Source organism: Neltuma alba, unplaced genomic scaffold (assembly GCF_004799145.2).
Source record: "Neltuma alba isolate B1F8T4 unplaced genomic scaffold, ASM479914v2 tig00006042_pilon, whole genome shotgun sequence".
Lineage (NCBI taxonomy): Eukaryota > Viridiplantae > Streptophyta > Magnoliopsida > Fabales > Fabaceae > Neltuma > Neltuma alba.
The window spans coordinates 202,363-221,558 of NW_021634329.1; the positions used below are offsets into that span (position 1 = coordinate 202,363).

The following is a 19,196-nucleotide window of genomic DNA, read 5'->3' on the forward strand; positions in this document are numbered from 1 at the left end:
CTGTGTGACGCATTTGGATTTTTCATTTTGTCAATTCATAACTGAAGTACCTGATCTATCTCAATGTCAATGTCTACGAAGATTGGATCTGTCAAGCTGTTTCAATCTGATAAAAATTCATGATTCGTTGGGATCCCTCTCTAAGCTAATCGAATTAGATGTTAGCGAATGCACCAAACTTTCCATTTTTCCACATGAAATCAAGATGGCATCACTTGAATGGCTTGATCTTAAAGCCTGCACAAGTCTTGAGTACTTCCCACGTGTAGTGGGAAAGATGGATGCACTAAGGCGAATTTCCATAACTCGCACTGCTATTAAGGAGCTCCCACCTTCGATTGGAAATCTTTTGGGGCTTCGATATTTACATATGCACTCTTGCAGAAGTCTTGGGGAACTTCCAACCAGCTTATTCAAGATGCGAAATCTTCAGATGCTTGATTTCGGAGGCGTTCATCCTCATAATAGAAAATCTTGGATGAAGTTAATGCAAGATATCCAAATCAGCAGCTGTTATGTGAAGAAACTGCATCTCGTGAATTGTGGTCTGTTGGATGAAGAACTTCACCTAATTCTGAATTGTTTTCGAAATTTGCAAGGGTTATATATGCAAAGGAATGATTTTGTGTCTCTCCCTAAGTGCATTAAGCAGTGTAAGAGTCTATGGTGGCTGGATGTGAGAGACTGCAAGAGGCTAAGAGACATACCAGAGTTGCCATCAGAGTTGCATGACATAGATGCAGGGAATTGCACATCATTAACCGCCGGATCATTGGACAACTTATATTCTCAGGTTTTTCTTCTTCCTTTGGATCTATTCTCTCTTTCTTTTGCCATTTTAGCATTCTCTCATATTTGAAATCTGAGAACGCATTTGGTCTGTCTGCTGTTTTGGTAAATATAATCAGGCAAAAATGGAGTTGCTTCACTTGAGAATCAGTGTGCCAGTAACAACATTTCCTGATTGGTTCAACTATTATGGTGAAGGAGACACGTTGTCTTTTCGCGTTCGTGGGAATTTATTACCTCGTGGTATTGTTGCATTTGAGGCCACGGGGAAAGCGAACATGAGTTTTGAACAGAGCTTCCCAGTTTTTATGAGCATCAATGGTCATACTGATAAATTGCGAATTGCAGCTCAAGAAGGTAATTTGTTATTATTTGACGGATTCGTGCAACTTACGGAAGCAGAGCAAAAGCGTCTCAACAAGTATATGGGGTTGGATTGGAATGACGTGAACATACAAGTTATGATTCCCTCGCCAGATATGTTCTTAGTTAAGTGGGGAGTTTATTTCTACAAGGGAGCAAACATGGAGAATGTGCAGTTCAACAAGTCTTCCCATAATGCTTCAACGCCATCACTGCTGGAACAAACAGGGATGACTTCTCTTCCAAATTATGAACCACCCAAGAAGCTCCTCAGAACGAACTGATATATAAAGGAAAACCCAGTAACACAAAGAACGGGTTAAGGTGAACCTCTTCTTCCTACGTACTAATTGTCGTTTCATGGATTCTCTTTTATTTTTAATGAATATCACTGTTCATTCATGCCACGGTAGAAAGATGGTTTTTCCAATTATTAAGCTTGTCTGGAGATTTTAATTTGTAGCATTAGCTATCAAATAATTGGTAGTTAATTACATGTGGTACTGAATACAAGTGAAAAATAAAAAATGAAGAATTTATGAATGCTCCTTCGGGTTTTATGTAGAGGCCATCTTAGAAACCGCTGCACATTCCAAGCTATTGGGCCTCGTATCCATATAATATACTTGGGCTTATTTGCTTTAGTCCTAACACTCTTAATATTACCTCCGGTCCTTAATATAAGATCTTGTTTGATTTTTATTTTGATCCTAAATATAAGATTTCAATCCATTTTATCTTTCATATTTATACTTTTTTTTTCAAAGTAGTCCTTTTAACAATAATAGTTTTAGTCAATACACCTGATTAGTAAGGATATTTTAGGAAAGACAACACATGTTTAGAACAAATAACTAACTCAACTTACTTCTTTAATCTCTTCAAATTAATCAACTTGCTCTTATAATTAGAACTGGGAGTAGGACATCTCAACACCCTTTTAATGTACAAGGCGAGTTAAGATTGAAATTTTGGTTGAGAAAGGTATTTATATTTAATATCTTAAATATGATTATTTTCAATTAAAAGATATCTATACATAGTTTTAAAAAAAAACCCAAAAATAAAGAACACTTATCCTTCCTCTAAAAATTTCGAATATTCGAAAAATCATCTAGAAATCTAAGGTTCAACGCATCAACATTCCCCTCCCATAAGACTCCGTTATCTTTACAAGATCTTTCTTTTGATCTCATCCAGCCACCAGCAACCCAAAAATGATTTTGTATTCTTTTTTTTTTTTTTTTAAGCCAAGACCTAAAAACTACAATTAACTTGGCCAGTAACATACACAAGTTGATTGAGACTTGACCCTTAATGACCCCAACCACTGCTGACACAGACTAGCTATTTGTGAGTCGGTGTGAACTGAGCTAACCCGATACGAACCAGTTATATCCAAGGTAACTTAGTGGGTTGAGCGGGTTATTTTTTTCCATCCAGCCCACGAGCTTTGAATGGAACGGTGAAAGAAGTCTAAATTTGGCGACAATGATGGCGTAAAGGAAAAAGAAGAAGCTGGAAAGTATAATCAGGGCAGAAATTGAAGCCTGCAACCTATTATTATACCCGAAAGAGATTGAGTGAAATCTTGAACGACTGCCCATGACGAGCATGATGACCGTGAGAGAGAGCAAGATTGAGGAGTCTAGAATGACGGTGAAAGCAATAGCAACCCAGAGAAGTCGAAGAGTGGGTGAGAGACGATGGCTTGCGAGACCGAGATCAGTAGAGACGATCGCTTGGAAGGGAAAGGAATGTGCCTCCTCTGGTGCTCTGCTTCACAATCGTCTTCTTCCTCTCCAATCTATTTCTTTTTCGTTTTCCTTCCACTAGCACCCGCCACCTGCTATCTCCTCTGCCTCGTTCTTTCTTTTCTCCCCTCTCGTGTACTCTTCCGGTTTTTAATAGGTTTTTAATATAAGAACTAATTATTGAATTGTTTTTGTTTTTAAATATAAGATATATTTTTTATATTTATTAATTTTTTTTAATTATCCATATGAATTTCTATCAACTATAATTGAGTGGAAAAAGGAGAAAGGATATTAAGAAAGATGATTATGATGTTTTAAAAAAAACATATCATATTCTTTATAATTAACTAATTTATCTAACTTTCTTAATATAATCAAATTAGTTAAATAAATTTTATATTAAAGATGAAGTATTAATTATGAAAATGACAAAACCATTCTTCAACTTTTAAATTCTTAGGTTTTTTTTTTAAGATAATTTGAAATGGTTTATATGTAACTTTTTAATAAAATAAATATGTGAAAAAAATTTTGTTTTAATTTATATAAAATATGTTTATAAATAATTTCAATTCGGATCCTTCCCTCAAAGTTTGAGGGGCAGCTGAGGGGCAGCTGAGCGGCACAACTGACACCCCAGTCCGACCACTCTGCTATTCAAACCCAACCTCCTCATTCTTATTTACATTAATTGATGTGTTACTAATCTTTAAGTATTCTTTATAAATCTGCCCAAAATAAAATAATAGTATTTGATGGTCACTGTGCAAAAAATTTTAAATGAAAATTTTAACTATATAAATTTCTAAGATTTAACCTAATTCTTACAACTTTAATTAATAATTAATGCATTTACTTAAAACTAGTTGTTTCTTTTTTTGTAGTATTTTTGTATACATCTAAGAGGGACTACTCACACGCTCACTTACACACCCAAACATCTCACACACACGCTCACACACCCACCATCTCGCGCCGTCGCGCGCACCCTTTGCCTTAGACCATACGGAGATTTGATCCCTAACTTCTTTAATAAGTGCCGTGTCATTTGAACTAAGGCTTTCGAGTAGTTTTTTATTTTTTTATTTTTTCAAATAAAAGACAAAGCTTTATTAAAAAGCAAGTAAAAAGATGTGATGCTAAAGAGCCTCTTTCCGCACATCAAAAAGCTAGAAGCCGAAAGCAAACTAGGCTAAGCTGTCGGCTATTTTTTTATTTTAGTGGTTAAATATAAATATCTTTATACATTTTATTTTATTATATTGGTCATTCAAATTTGTTTTTTTTTAATTTTGATTCATCAAATTTTAAATTATAGGTTTTGATTTATGAAAAAATAAAATGATTCAAATTTTTATTAGATTATAACGATCAGTATTATAAATAAAAAGAAATTTAAAAAACTAAAATTTATGGTTTTAAATTAGAGGAACTAAAATTAAAATGTAAACAATTTAAAAGATTAAAATTTGTATTCATTTTGTTATATTTTTTTAATCATCACTCATCTAATTCTAATTCGATCTACTGAGTACTGACACTCGCGACATTATCCTGATCAGTTAGCTTCGGTTCTGACCCCACAAACACGGGACAAACAGGTAATGACGAATTTACTTCATAGGTCCCACGTTCATTTTTTTTTTTAAAAAAAAAAAGGTGGCCGCGTGTACATCTCTTTTCATGAAGAATGCAAGTTAAATTGTAGGGAAAATGACAATAAAATACCACCTGAATTTCAAAAAGACAAATAAGGCACCTGAATAAGCAAAATGACATATAGGGGACTGGGTACCAATCTGGAATTCAGATTTTTGGCCAAAAGACCAAAATGCCCTGTCTGAAAGTGAGAGGAAGGAGAGAGGAAGACACTGATGAAATACGGGAAGGAGAGAGGAGGAAGACGCTGATGAAATCGGGAAGAAGAGAGGAAGGAGAGAGGAAGACGCTGATTTTCGATGGGTTCCCACAGCTTAAAATGTTATTGCCTAGCATTTCTCTAAAAAATTTTGGTTCTGTCTCTGTTCTTCGCATAAAACCATTTTCAGAGAATGTGAAGCTGTGGAAAAGATGAACCTGTGGGAAAGATGAAGCGAAAATCAGAAAACAATGGCAAGCAATTACGTAATGTAACTGCTGTCATATGCCTGCTGGTTTTTAGTAAATCCCACTACGTGAATGGTAAATTTCACTATACATGTAGTTAATTATGAAAGTTAATAGTTCAATATTTATTGTAACGTACTTCAAATGCACGTTCACTGAATGATTTATTTATGCTTATAAGTTGCCTTTCCGGTGAAAACAGGTTTATAAACCCATTGAAGAAGTAGTCATTTTCACTATAAAAGTTGTAAATCCCAGTATATGTTTTGTAAAATTCAACGTGAAATTTTATTGGTTTTTATAAACAAGTTGTTTATCTCCTGAAAACATGTTGCAAAACCCATTAGCAAAGTAGTCACTTTCACTACAAAAATTGTAAATCACAATATGTATTTTGTAAAATTCATAATTAACTACATGTATAGTGAAATTTACAACCACTATAGTGAAAATGACTACTTCTTAAATGGCTTTTGCAACCAGTTTTCAGGGAATGGGCAACTTGTTTCTAAAAACCAATAAAATTCCAGACTGAATTTTACAAAACACACAGTGATATTTACAACTTTTATAGTGAAAATGACCACTTCTTAAATGGCTTTTGCAACCAGTTTTCAGGGGATGGGTAACTTGTTTCTAAAAACCAATAAAATTCCATACTGAATTTTACAAAACATAGAGTGATATTTACAACTTTTGTAGTGAAAATTACCACTTCTTAAATGAGTTTTGCAACCTCTTTTCAGGGGATGAGCAACTTGTTTCTAAAAATCAATAAAATTTCACGCTGAATTTTACAAAACACACAGTGATATTTACAACTTTTATAGTGAAAATGACCACTTCTTAAATGGCTTTTGCAACCAGTTTTCAAGGGATGGGCAACTTGTTTGTAAAAACCAATAAAATTTCACGTTGAATTTTACAAAACATATACTGGGATTTACAACTTTTATAGTGAAAGTGACTACTTCTTCAATGGGTTTTGTAAACCTGTTTTCACCGGAAAGGCAACTTATAAGCATAAATAAATCATTCAGTGAACGTGCATTTGAAGTACGTCACAATAAATATTGAACTATTAACTTTCATAATTAACTACATGTATAGTGAAATTTACCATTCACGTAGTGGAATTTACCAAAAACCAGCAGGCATATGACAGCAGTTATATTACGTAATTGCTTGCCATTGTTTTTTGATTTCCGCTTCGGTTCACTCCCTCTCTCACTACAAATCCTCTTTCTCACAACTAAAATCAACAATCTCTACAAATGGTGATGCGAAGGAGTAAGATAATAGCATTTTCAACATTCTTCTTTTCTTCTTCCCGCATTTCATCAGCGTCGGTCTTCCTCTCTCCTTTCTCTCACTGCGTCGGTTTTCCTCTCTCCTTCCTCTCACTTTCAGCGTCTGTCTTCCTGCATTTCATCAGGGCATTTTGGTCTTTTGGCCGAAAATATGAATTCCAGATTGGTACCCAGTGCCCTATTTGTCATTTTGTTTATTCAGGTGCCTTATTTATCTTTTTGGAATTCAAGTGGTATTTTATTGTCATTTCCCCTAAATTATAATGCAAATGCAGCACCCAAATTCCGGCATTCCGGACAAGTGATGCTCTCTCCACTAAAAAATTTAAAATTCTCACGCTCTTTCCTCTTGCCTGCAAATGTAAAGCGTCAATTCATATTCTGAAACTTTCAAGCTTCCGAGAAATTTCTTTATTGGGTATCAAAAGCGTGCCCTCTATTTTGGCCACTGACCACCTTTGTGTAAATTTGTCTCCCAATCCCAGGTTTGAGTATTCAAGTCCTAATGCCTTACTGGCTTTCAGTTTTATATCATCATAGCCATGGCGATTCTAGTGGAAGCACCATCGTCCTTTAGCTCTCCTACTAAAACCAAGTATGAATACGATGTTTTCCTGAGTTTTAGAGGCGAAGATACTCGCCACACCTTCACTGGGCTTCTCTACGATGCTTTACGACGCAAGGGAATCAACGCCTTCATTGACGACAGGAAGCTTGGAAAGGGGGAAGAGATCTCACCTGCGCTTCTTGAAGCCATTGAGAGATCCAGGATTTCCATTGTTGTGTTCTCTAGGAACTATGCTACTTCCACATGGTGCTTAGAGGAACTCGCCCACATCATTGGGTGTAAGGAGGAGAAGAAGCAGGTGGTTATGCCCGTCTTTTACAAGGTCGATCCGTTAGATGTTCAATATCAGAGAAATAGCTTTGAGAAAGCCATGGCTGCTCTTAAAGATAGGTTCAAAGATGACTTAGACAAAGTGCGCAGATGGAGGTCTGCTTTGTATGAAGCTGCTAGCTTATCATCTGCATGGCTTTTCGATGATGGGTAGGCTCTGTCTGAGTGCCTTTCTTCAGATATGTTTTTCAAAATTATAATCTTAACCTTAAAATTTGATTTTTTTTTTTTTCCCTTTTATCCGGTTCAAATTTTTCTTTATCTAGTATTTAGACCTCTGAATTTCAATTTTTTTTTTGTTAATTACTTTTCTTTAGTCATGGAGTTATGGAATCTTACTTTAATTTATAACGCAGTTTCTATTATAGCTATCCCTGCTTCTTTGAAATTTTGAATAAAAACTGTTATGCGTTCAGCTCAACCTAACGTGACTTCTTCTTATAAAATAGTGTAGAAAATGAGTGTTTTCTGTCACTAGCTAACTGTCGCACAATTTTCATTTTGACTTATGAGTCGAGTTTTTAGTTCTAATTTTACGTTTCTCAAGGTTAGAAGTTTTTGAGTAGAATCCTTGTCTTGAATTAACTTTTTGAACACGATTTTTATTATTTTAATACTGAGAAGTTCACTTTTGTTGTAACTTCTTTATTCTAGATTTACTTAAATGTTACTGTGACAAATATTTTACAAAGAGCACATAACCAAAACTAATTTGAATTTCTATAGATGCAAACTTGGGTTTATCGAAAGGATTGTGGAAGATGCATATGCTAGGCTACCACCCAACCCTTTACATAGCGTTGATCACCCAGTTGGACTTAAGTCTCGCATTGAAGAAGTGAAGTCACTTTTGGATCAGTCTCATGATGGCGTTTGTATGTTGGGGATCCATGGAACTGGTGGAATTGGCAAAACAACACTTGCCAAGGCTCTATATAATTCAATATTTTGCCAATTTGAAGGTGCAAGTTTTCTACTTGATGTCAGAGAAGCGTCAAATGAATATCGAGGCATAGTTCGTCTCCAACAATTACTTTTATCTGAGATTCTTGAAGAGAAGAGTAAGAAGTTTGGTAGTGTTGATGAGGGAATAACTAAAATAAAACACAGACTCTCCCACAAAAGAGTTCTATTAGTTCTTGATGATGTTGATGCATTAGAACAATTAGAACAACTTGCAGGAGGGTGTAACTGGTTTGGATCCGGAAGCAAGATCATTATAACGACTAGAGATAAGCAATTATTAAGTGTACATGGTGTTCAAAAAACTTATGAAATGAAGGAGCTAAATGAGCATGAGTCTCTTGAACTCTTCTCTTGGCATGCCTTTCATAACAACCAACCTCCCAAAGGTTATGAAGATATGTCCGGCCGTGTGATTAGTTATGCACAGGGCCTTCCTTTGGCTCTAAGAGTAATAGGCTCCAATTTGACTCAAAAAAGCTTAGAGGAATGGAAGTCAATATTGGAACGATACGATAGGATCCCAGATAAAACAATTCACGAAGTACTAAAGATAAGTTACGACTGCTTACAAGACAATGCTAAGTCTATTTTTCTAGATGTTGCTTGTTTTTTCAAGAAGTGGAGATCGGTATATGCCGATGAAGTACTACACAACTGTCATGGTGGTGCAAGGTTTTATTTTGAGGTGCTCATTGATAAATCATTGGTGAGTGTTGATAAACATGATTGCTTGTGGATGCATGATCTAATACAAGAAATGGGTCGAGAAATTGTCAGACAGGAGGCACCATTAAATCCTGGTGAACGCAGCAGATTGTGGCATCATGAAGATGTTGTTAGAGTATTACGTGAAAATTCTGTAAGAACTGAATCATTTCTCTTTCACATTAACATTAAATGCATTGTGCATAGTTTGGCTTTCTTGCAATATCTAACTGTTACTGCTCTGCACTTACGTTATAGGGAAGCAGCAAAATTGAAGGAATAATGCTTAAATCTCCTCAACAAGAAGAAGTAGCGTGGAGTGGCTTTGCCTTCGAGAAAATGAGCAATCTTAGGATTCTCATTGTGCGAAATGCACTATTTTCAACCGGCCCTAAGCACTTCCCAAATAATTTAAGATTGCTTGATTGGGAGGGATACCCTTCTATGTCCTTACCGGTGGATTTTTACCTTGAGAACATTGTGGTCCTTAGGTTATGTCGTAGTTATGTCAGATTAGTAGAGCCAATCAAGGTATTTTTCTTTTCCCCTTAACCTATCATTTGCCTCTAAAATTCATATCACTTTATGGAATTGCTAATCAGATTATCTAGTTTTGGTTTTGCAGAGGTTAGAATATGTGACAAGCATGGATTTCTCATATTGCGAATTTATAACTGAAGTGCCTAATATGTCTCAAGTCCCAAATTTAAAAGAACTGATATTTGTAGACTGTCGCAATTTGATTAAGGTTCATAATTCTGTGGGATATCTCTCTAAGTTAGCGGTATTAACCGTTAATGGCTGCAGAAAACTTAAAAGCTTTCCTCGTGAAATCAAATTGGCATCTCTTGAACACCTTGACCTTGCTTTTTGTGAGAGTCTTGATTACTTTCCAAATATAGTGGGAAAGATGGACGCATTGAGTACCATTTTTGCAGATAACACTGCCATTGAAGAACTCCCACATTCCATTGGAAATCTCTCAGGGCTTCAAATTTTATCTCTTAACTCCTGCGAAGGTCTTAGGGAGATTCCAGACACAATATTCACGCTGCAAAATCTTGTCTGGCTTTTATTGGAGAATAGCAGACCTCATAGCAGAAAATCCTTGAAGAAGTCAATGCAAGATAGTTATCCAATTATTAGAAGCACAAACTTGAAGATTTTGAATCTAGAAAATTGTTGTCTATTGGATGAAGATCTTCACCTAACTGTGAATTGTTTTCGGAATCTGCAAGAATTAAATCTATCAGGGAATGATATCTTGTCCCTTCCTGACTGCATCAAAGAGTGTGCTTATTTGGAGAAACTAAATCTGGATAACTGCAAGAGGCTAAGAGACATTCCAGAGCTGCCACCAAACCTGGCGGATATACAAGCAGACAATTGCATATCATTAACGAGAGAGTCCTTAAGCCATTTATGGTCCCAGGTTATTCATTCTCTTTCCCATTTGGCTTTATCATTTTAAGAGAGCAATCAGTAATTATCAGAAAAACTTTATTTATAAAATTTTCATTTGATTTGGGAAAGCCATTTGGGTGTTTTATGTAATGACAGGCTAGAAAGGAGGTGTACTACTTGGCCATCAGTAGTATGCCAGCATCAACATTTCCAGATTGGCTCAACTTTTGCTGCAAAGGAGGGACCTTGTCTTTTCGTGTTCGTGGGAATTTCCCAGTGGTTGCCTTAGTATTTGAGTTTGAGAAAGGAGGTGCGAGCCATGTTTCTGAGGGAAGAGTCCTTGGTCGAATGAGCATCAATGGTCATGAAGTAAAGGAAGGAAATAATATAGCCTTTCCAAGTAGAGAAGGTCATGTGGGTGTATTTGATCTAAGAAGAGCTTTCCCGGACGGAAAACACTGGAAAATCTTAGATGGGTTTCTGGAATTGGATTGGAATGATGTGGAAATAGAAGCCAAATGTGAGCCACCGGATTTGTGCATAGTTAAGTGTGGAGTTTATGTGTACCAGCAGCAAACAGACATGGAGAATGTGCAGTTCAAGTCTTCTTTGCTTTCTTCAAATGATCCAAAATCTTCGTTGAAACGAAGGGCTATAGCTTCTCCTCCTGATGAAAGAACGAAAAAGTTTCGAGTCTATTGACAAATGAAAACTCAACAACACAAAGACAAGGGCAAGGTGAGCCTCTATGCTTTCTACTAACTGATTTATATTAAATGCATGTTGTATATGGTTGGGTTAATTGGTAATATTTAATTGTTACTACTATGCTCTTACATTAAAGGGAAGCAGAAAAATTGAAGGAATAATGCTTAGTTCCCCTCAAGAAGTAGAGTGGAGTGGCTTTGCCTTTAAGAAGATGAAGAATCTTAGGATTCTCATTGTTACTTTAAAATTGGTCCCAAGCACTTTCCAAACGATTTTGAATCTCTTCTATACTAATTGGTGTTGCAGTTTTCCAGCTTCACGTGATGCAAGAGAGTCATTTTAAATGATTTACCAAAAATTCGTGGATGCATATTGCGGAGACTTTCAGAAGAGAAGTGTTTTTAGCTACTGTTGGTTATTGGGAGTATGAGCCTTTTTTGGGGGGAAAAACTACTGGTTAGCTTTCATTCACGTTTTTCCTGGTATTGAATGAAGTATGAAGAACAAGCTGCATTATTTATGTATTAAAAATGGTGTTCCTCGGCATAAATTTTATATTGGTATTAATTGTTGCATTAACATTAAATTGTTCTTGCCGCAATGCCCGTGCAGAACGCAGGGAACCCAAGAAGTGCTCTCGACCTCTCCTTGAGTTCCTTTGCCTCCCAGCGTCTCAGAAATTGTAACTTACAAAACTCGCTAAAAGAATTGCAAAATATTTTGAATACAATAATGCTTAATATATGACTTAATTGGAGAATTGATATTAATCCTATCTGTAATACTTATTTTATATGTTTATTTTTTTTTTAAATTAATCTTATTGATATTTTTTTAACAATAATCAAGTAAGGGAGAGAAGGAAAAAATTAAAGATGATTAGAGTATTTAAAAAAAAAAAAAAGAAGTTACATTAACTAATTTAATTAACGTTTTTGTTATACTTAGATTAGTTAATTAGGTTTTATATTAAAAATTGAAAGAGTGCTACCTATGGTCCTAAATAAAAATTTTATTTTGATTCCAAATTTAAAATCTCTGCTTGCTTTGCCTTTCAATTCAAAAGGGAAAAAAAAATTAAGGAAACAATATGCATGTGCTAATATTAACTAAATTGCCAAATCGAGTGTTCGGATGTTTGAATTAGTTTATTTCAAATAATTTTGTGATGTATAAAATAAATATTCTTTTTTATCCATAATATAGGTCGTTTTTAGAAGAATGGTTTGTCTTAAAATATAAGTCACTTAAAAAAATATTTAATACTTATTTACTAGTTTTGTCCGTATAATTAATGCTAAAATATAATTCATTATGTTTTTCTTTTTCCTTCATGACCTTATTTGATATATGGGTAAAGTTAGAAAAAAAAACTTTTAATTTGAAACAAATTTAATGAGTTCATCCTCTTATCTTATTTATAAAGTATTTTCAGCGTATTTCACAGAGAATAAGGAAACTCTAAATTGTATTAGCTTTTTATTAAAATATAATAACTTTTTAATTTTATTCCTATTTAATATATATACTTTTAAAAATAAATAATTATCTATGGTATAATAGATAAAAGGAGAAAACAGTATATCTATACTACAAAGTGATTTATAAGTAGAATTAAAATTTTTTTTGCTCTCTATCATATAAACCAGACTAAAGGAGGAACTATTATTTTTTGATATTGATGAACTTGTATGGTAGATAAAAAGAGGACGTGAGGCCCTTAATTGATGTTCAAAGGGGGAAAAGCCTGGCGAAAAATACGGTCCCTTGGGTTTCGAAGGCCTACTGGGGCTCCCTTTTATAGAGTCCGAAGGCAGTGAGGCATCTTCCGCAGATTTTCCATGCGCTTTCAATTTTCATGCGGGGAAGTATCGGATCCCAAAAGACACCCACCCGCAAGTAAACTTGTCATTTGCAAGTAATTTGGTGAAGAACCATGTCTCTGTAAGTTGGTCTCTGCCTGTAGGAATAAATTCCCTTATCTAAAAGCTTGTAGTAGCTATCCTGACCATGGCGATTCAACTGGCAGCACCCTCTTTTGGCTACCAGCGAAACGGAGTCTAGATATGATGAATCCCTGAGTTTCACCGTGATTCTCTGCAAGGCTTTGCGCCGGAAGGGAATCAATGCCTTCATTGATGACAAGAAGCTTGGGAAAGAGAAACGAATCTCACCTGAACTTCTTAAAGCCATCGAGTAATCCAGGATTTCGATCATTATGTTCTCTAGGAACTACGCTACTTCAACATGGTGCCTGGATGAACTCGCTCACATCATTCAGTGTAAGAAGGTGAATCCGATGGATGTCCAATATCGGACAAATAATTTTGGAGAGGCCATGGCTGCCCATAAAAATAGGTTCAGAAATGATATGGAGAAAGTGTGCAAACGACAAGAATTAAATCAGGGGACAAATAGGTAATAACGAGGGTGATTAATGATATGTCGGATTTGGAGCTAAGCAAATTTCAGATTGTCATGGATGTGGTTTTTAGGTGATTTCACTTCATGAAGGTGAGCATGTACTCTTAATTATTTTTATTTTACTTTTTTTTTTGTTTTCTACTTTTTAATGATTTTGACTTGATAAACAGAGTTGGTTGTCCTGTTCCTTTGTAGTCTAAAATTTTATACTTCCTCAAATCTTTAATATAAGTCACTTTTAATTACCTTACACATATTAAGAAAAAGAGTCAAAAGTTGGTTGCATCCTTAATTCTGTGAAAAAGTTCTGAAAGCTTCCAACAGTGGCCTTATCAGGCACAATGAATTTCAAAGATTTGCATGTTCCTTGGATAAGGCATCTTTCTCGACGCCTGATCTCCTCGTGAGATAAAACAACCTTGTCAGCACTTCCTAATTGCAGAACAAATAAGCTAGGGGCATCTGTGGAGGGAAAATAGTTGATGTGCAGGCATCTTGCAAAGTGACTAATATTTAGAACCAACCAAAGAGATCCTTCTGAAAGCTGACTAACATTAATGACCAAAGTAGTGTTTGCTTTGTGTATAATGAGGATCGCTATTTGCGCTCAGGGGAGCATAATTAAGGAGGATTGGTAGAGTTTATAGTGAAGATTCATATTAATTTTCTATACAAATTTCAAAGCTGAGACATGGATTGTTCATTTTTTCAATCATGCTTGGTTTTGCAATTATATTTGAACCATAAAAGATACTTTAGATAACTCTTTCATGGATGAGCAACAAATGCCATCCTAATATACTTACTGTCCATTTTTGCAGAATCTGTTTAGACTACATATTTTGTGAATGCGTTTACAATTTTGGTCACTCTTGAGGTCAAATAATAGGTGCCGGTTTTATCTGTTTCCAGTTATTCTGCAAATTAATCTTTCTCCATCATCAGTGTTCCTCTAAATCTTTGTTAATAATGTTCAGAGTTTTGGTATCGACATGGAATATTTTCACCGTTAGTTACGTAGCCCCCTTGTTAAAAGCTATAAGGAGGCATTCTGATAAGTTTTTCACCATGAATATTGGAACTGAGCTAGAGGTGTCATTTTGAGATTAGGCAACTGAAACAACTGGACAAAAGGATATAACACAGATTGTACTGAGCTTGTACATACTGTTCTTCTTGTTGTGAGGAAGAGCCTTCGAGGAAAAAGAGTGGTAGAGCCTTGATGGGTTCATGAAACAGGGCTAGAACTGTGTGGAAATAGAATTCATATGTGGATCACCAAATCCTTCCATTGTTAATTGCAGAGTTTGTGTACAAACAGTAAACAAGGAGAATGTCCAATTCAAGCCTTCTCTGCTTTCCGTTATTGATCCAAAAACTCCATTGCACTGGAAAGCCATAGCTTTTTCTCATGAACCATCCAAAAAGTTCACGAGGAGTTCTGATTCCACCAATAAAATCGTCATAACTGAGTACCTGGTTCCTACTGATTGCAGTTTCAAGTTTCCCTCACGCAATCTGTGCTGATCATCATCATCATCATGATTGTGGTCGTCATCGTTGTCGTCAACGTCTATTGTAGAACTAAACATGAAAGTTGTCCATTAGGTAAGCACGTCTGTAGATTTTTGTAGTACCATAGTTAATGAATGGGATTAGTGATAATTAGGACTTGGACCATGAGAAAGGGGCTGATAGGCTATATGCTTATGAAATGGGCTTATGAAGTGCGTGGGCAGGAAGAGGTGAGTATAGTTATGGATGAAAAGTAGATTTCATGGGACTATAGGATATTGCGGATGATGGAACTTGTAGAAATCTTTTGACGTGTGATGTGCATAATGAGCCTAATTCTCACTGAGAAAACAAAATATTCCCGGGTTTGGATGGATATGGTGGAATCTTTTCTCCAAATTCTGGTGTTCTCTGATATCTCCTTATTTTCCTTTGGACATGTGGCTTCTTCTTCTTTCGGAGGTCGGTGTTATTTCCTAGTAATTCTGTCTGTATGTCTCTTGATTTTTCTCTTTGCAGAAGATCTTATTGTAAATTAGTCATCATCAACATAGTTTTTTGGGAATTAATTGAAATATTAGTCATAACCTTCGAGTGCTCTCTGCTACAGGATTTTATATATATACGAGCTAAGTCCTAAGCCTGTATGAGAGTCATCTTTTTTTTGGGGATAATTAATCCTTTGGCCTCTGTAGTTTTAACTTGTTTGTAATTTAGTTCTTATATTTTGACTCAGTGCAACTCAATCTCTATAATTTTGACTCAATTGTAACTCAGTCTCTAAAGTTTGATTGGTTACAACTCAGTTTCTATATTTTTAACCATTTTATAATTTAGTCCCTCTTTTTATTATATATATAATTTCATTTTTCTAAAACATAAGGACTAAATTATAAAATGGGTAAAACTATAGAGACTGAGTTATAGCGAGTCAAACTTTAAGAACTGAGTTGCAATCAAATTAAAACTATAAAACTATAGAAAAGAAGTTGAACTAAGTAAAAATGTAGAGACTAAGTTATAAATGAGTCATAACTATAAAGATCGAAAGATTAATTTTCTCAAAGATTAATTATACGTTAAACAAGAGAAGTACAAGAGGTCTGAAACAAACATAAAGGACGAAACTATTACATATACATTAATAAAAGATAACCATTAAGCATGTGGATGCCATTCCAAGTATTGGCAGATCTTTCTCATATTCACGTCCCTTGATTTCCAAACTGATATCAGCTCTGTGAAAACAAGCATGCCTTGACGCCAGACCTCCCTAAGATAGCTAATGACACTTATCAAAACTTGAGCCTGGTTTGATGAAGAAGAAAGAATGGAATCTGCCGTATATAACAGTCGAAAACTTTTAAATGTCATCTGGTTGAACCATCTTTTAACACGTTGGAACATGAGACAGAGAAGACAGAGTGAGCAAAGCTCAAAAATTGGGCACTATAAACCCAAACTTGTTCAATTTCATCTCCTTATTTCATGTCACTTACTCGAGCTCATTATTACTGTCTATAAAGCATGTCATTTCAAAGCAGAACACATGAGGAAGATTTAAATTTTAAACGATTCACTAATAAATCCTTCATATTTACTTGCTGGGACAACAGAGAAATGTAAGTAGCTGCCAACCTAGAAAACTATCTAACATTTTAATGAGTGGTAAAGTAACAGTGTGAAGTACCTGTAAAGGTGCTGGTAAAAAAAAAAAAAAAAAGAGGAGTACTTGTAAAGGTGTGAACTCTAAAAAATTATAAGTTCTCTGTTGTTTTCCTTCCTCCAGCAGAGGACAAATGTTGCAAGTAGGTAATACATCAGTCATACTCACCTCATTTTGGCTTTATTCCTCTAAATCCTGCTTTGAAAAACCATTTATTAAAATGTTTTGTATAAAGTGGATGGTTCATTGCAGTAAAGAGCCATCAGATTAAATTATATGATAATTTATAAAAATATAAATCAATATATACTATTAAATTTAGTCCAAATTGTTTAAAACTACAATTTGAAAAAAAAATGTATAGAGAAACATGATTGAAGGAAATCGGACCTAACATCAACAATTTAATCAGCATCTTCCTCTAAGAGAACTTGTAATCCCAAAACCCCAAATTGAAAAGTTGGGCTTATATTGACGAAACCTAAGCTAGAATGATATTCTATTTTATTTAGGGATAAATTTTTTAAAAAATATCAAGTACTTATAGCGGGCTAATCCATTTTATATATCAGCATATTTCTTGATGGCCTAAGAAAAGAATATAATTATTAAAAAAATCTTAATAACAAGTGAGTAATATAAACTTGTTATAATTTTCTATCCTGAAATTTCTCACTACATGCTTCTAAGTTACTGTGACTTTTTAATAATGTATCTTTTGCTTAATACCTCATAATAATTTCCCATTCTTTATTTGAGAGACGGGTTTCTTAAGCTCGGCCCCTATAATTTCATGGGATAAATAGACTCACCCTACAGGCGTAGCTCATATTTCCTTCTCTTTCTAAGGTTTTAAAAGATCATTTTTTTTATATTGCATTTCGTTTAAAAGATCAATTTTAATCACACTTAAATAAAAAGGGGGGCAGATAGCTAATTAAGCAATTTTTTAATCTAGCTGCTGTTTAGAATGCATAAGAAAATTAAATAAATTTAACCCGGTTCGCTTAATTACCTCAACTTGCAAAGTCAAGTTGATGTTGAGATTTCTTTCATAATCAATGCCCTGTTTGTTACTTTTTCTTGTAATAATTGGTTTAATTTATAAACTCCCCTGTGTAAATGATGCATCTATCCTTTTCAGCACCTTGAAAACTTGTTTATGGAAACTTTTTAAAACATTATTGAAGGGTCACCGATTTTTTAGTTCATTGCTAACAACTCCCATAGGGTCTACTAATTTATGGCAGCGCATAACAAGATTCCTTGCAACAATCAGCTCCTAATTATATTTATATTAAAATGGTTTGGTCATAAACAATGCGCAATAAAACAGGTTTTAGCAGAATTTTATGTGAACTGTATTTTTGTGATTACACAGTACATGAATAGTTACATTGGGAATGAATTAAAATTCAAGATACTGTTGAAAACGAGAGTAAGAATGGTGAAGCTGAATAAGCAGCCAGTCAACAACTCAAAGTCAAGAAAGACAATAAGACCAGTTTTATATTTATTATTATTCTCATTTCATTATTTTTTTAATTTTATTTCATACATGTTTCGTAATCGTAATTCATTTGTCTTGTGCTCAGCTGAATAAGGTTAGTCTTATAATTGGCACAATGGGTTCAAGTCCCACTATGAATGTGACAATGTTATTGATTTATAATCCGTAATTACTTTAAAAAAACATCCATGCAAATAGTTGTAAGTACGGGTTTTTTAAGTTTGGAAACTCAAAAATTACTTTAAAAAAGTGTTTTCAAACATGTCGAGATAAAAAAATTTTTATCTATTTACTTCATACACTATAAAATCATTTTTAAAAAACTAATTCAAATACTTCCCTTAGTTCTTATTATCAATTTCAAATAACTAAATTATAGATAATGAATAATCAGTTAAAATTAGTTTAAAATAATAAATAGGTAAAAAATATATATTTTAAAATATGCCTTTATAATAAATAAAAAAAAGATGAAAGATAATGCATAAGAAAATATGATGAGAGAGTAATTTTCTTCCTAAACGTCCATATTATTATACGTATTATAGAGAGAATTCTATCAATAAAGTAACTTCCAATACAAATGATTGTAAAGGTATTTTAGACAACGGTATTTTTAAAAAAAACTAACACATATTTTATAAATAATTAACTTAACTAATTTATTAATTTTCAAAAATTAATCATCTTACCCCTACATTTATAATCAAAAGAAATAGTTTATGGTGCATAGTAAGAGTATAAAACCTAAACAAAGTCTTGAGACTTGGGGATGAGGGAAGGAAAAAAAGCCACTCTTTCCTTCACTTGCTATCTAACTCACTCTAGTCATCTGTAGGTCACTTCGATGTTAAATTATTAATTAAAATTTTCTAATATCACCCTATGTGAAGTCATTAACTGTGGGAGGTAATATAATACAAACGTGAAAAATTTCTATTTCAATAGGGTTAAATTATAAATTTATTACAACAAGAATAGAAAAAGTACTCCCCTGTCTTTTTTATAAGATCTTATTAACTAAATTATATAGTTTAAAAAATAATTAAAATTAGTTAAAAACAATAATAACCAT

The 19,196-nt window shown here is 34.2% G+C and overlaps 2 protein-coding genes across 2 annotated transcripts; both read left to right on the top strand.

The window, feature by feature from the left end:
• The first annotated feature begins 173 nt into the window (after nt 1-173).
• LOC114749437 (disease resistance protein RPP2B-like) lies at nt 174-1,436 on the top strand. Its single transcript, XM_028937941.1, has 2 exons — nt 174-793; nt 909-1,436. Exons 1-2 carry the CDS (start codon nt 206-208, stop codon nt 1,434-1,436), a joined length of 1,116 nt encoding a protein of 371 aa, XP_028793774.1. The 5' UTR covers nt 174-205.
• A 5,316-nt stretch (nt 1,437-6,752) lies between these two features.
• LOC114749438 (TMV resistance protein N-like) lies at nt 6,753-11,567 on the top strand. The gene is made up of 6 exons (XM_028937942.1): nt 6,753-7,373; nt 7,950-9,048; nt 9,153-9,425; nt 9,520-10,326; nt 10,455-11,036; nt 11,313-11,567. The coding sequence occupies exons 1-5, from the start codon at nt 6,868-6,870 to the stop codon at nt 10,998-11,000; spliced, it is 3,231 nt and encodes a 1,076-aa protein (XP_028793775.1). The 5' UTR covers nt 6,753-6,867; the 3' UTR covers nt 11,001-11,036; nt 11,313-11,567.
• The last annotated feature ends 7,629 nt before the right edge of the window (nt 11,568-19,196 follow it).

What these genes read in the sequence shown, in the direction of transcription:
- LOC114749438 (XM_028937942.1), top strand. Translation starts at nt 6,868, where the DNA reads ATGGCGATTCTAGTGGAAGCACCATCGTCCTTTAGCTCTCCTACTAAA. An exon ending in GATTAGTAGAGCCAATCAAG is followed by an intron (nt 9,426 to 9,519) that starts GTATTTTTCTTT and finishes TTGGTTTTGCAG; the next exon opens with AGGTTAGAATATGTGACAAG. An exon ending in TAAGCCATTTATGGTCCCAG is followed by an intron (nt 10,327 to 10,454) that starts GTTATTCATTCT and finishes ATGTAATGACAG; the next exon opens with GCTAGAAAGGAGGTGTACTA.
- LOC114749437 (XM_028937941.1), top strand. Translation starts at nt 206, where the DNA reads ATGGCATCACTTGAATGGCTTGATCTTAAAGCCTGCACAAGTCTTGAG. An exon ending in TGGACAACTTATATTCTCAG is followed by an intron (nt 794 to 908) that starts GTTTTTCTTCTT and finishes AAATATAATCAG; the next exon opens with GCAAAAATGGAGTTGCTTCA.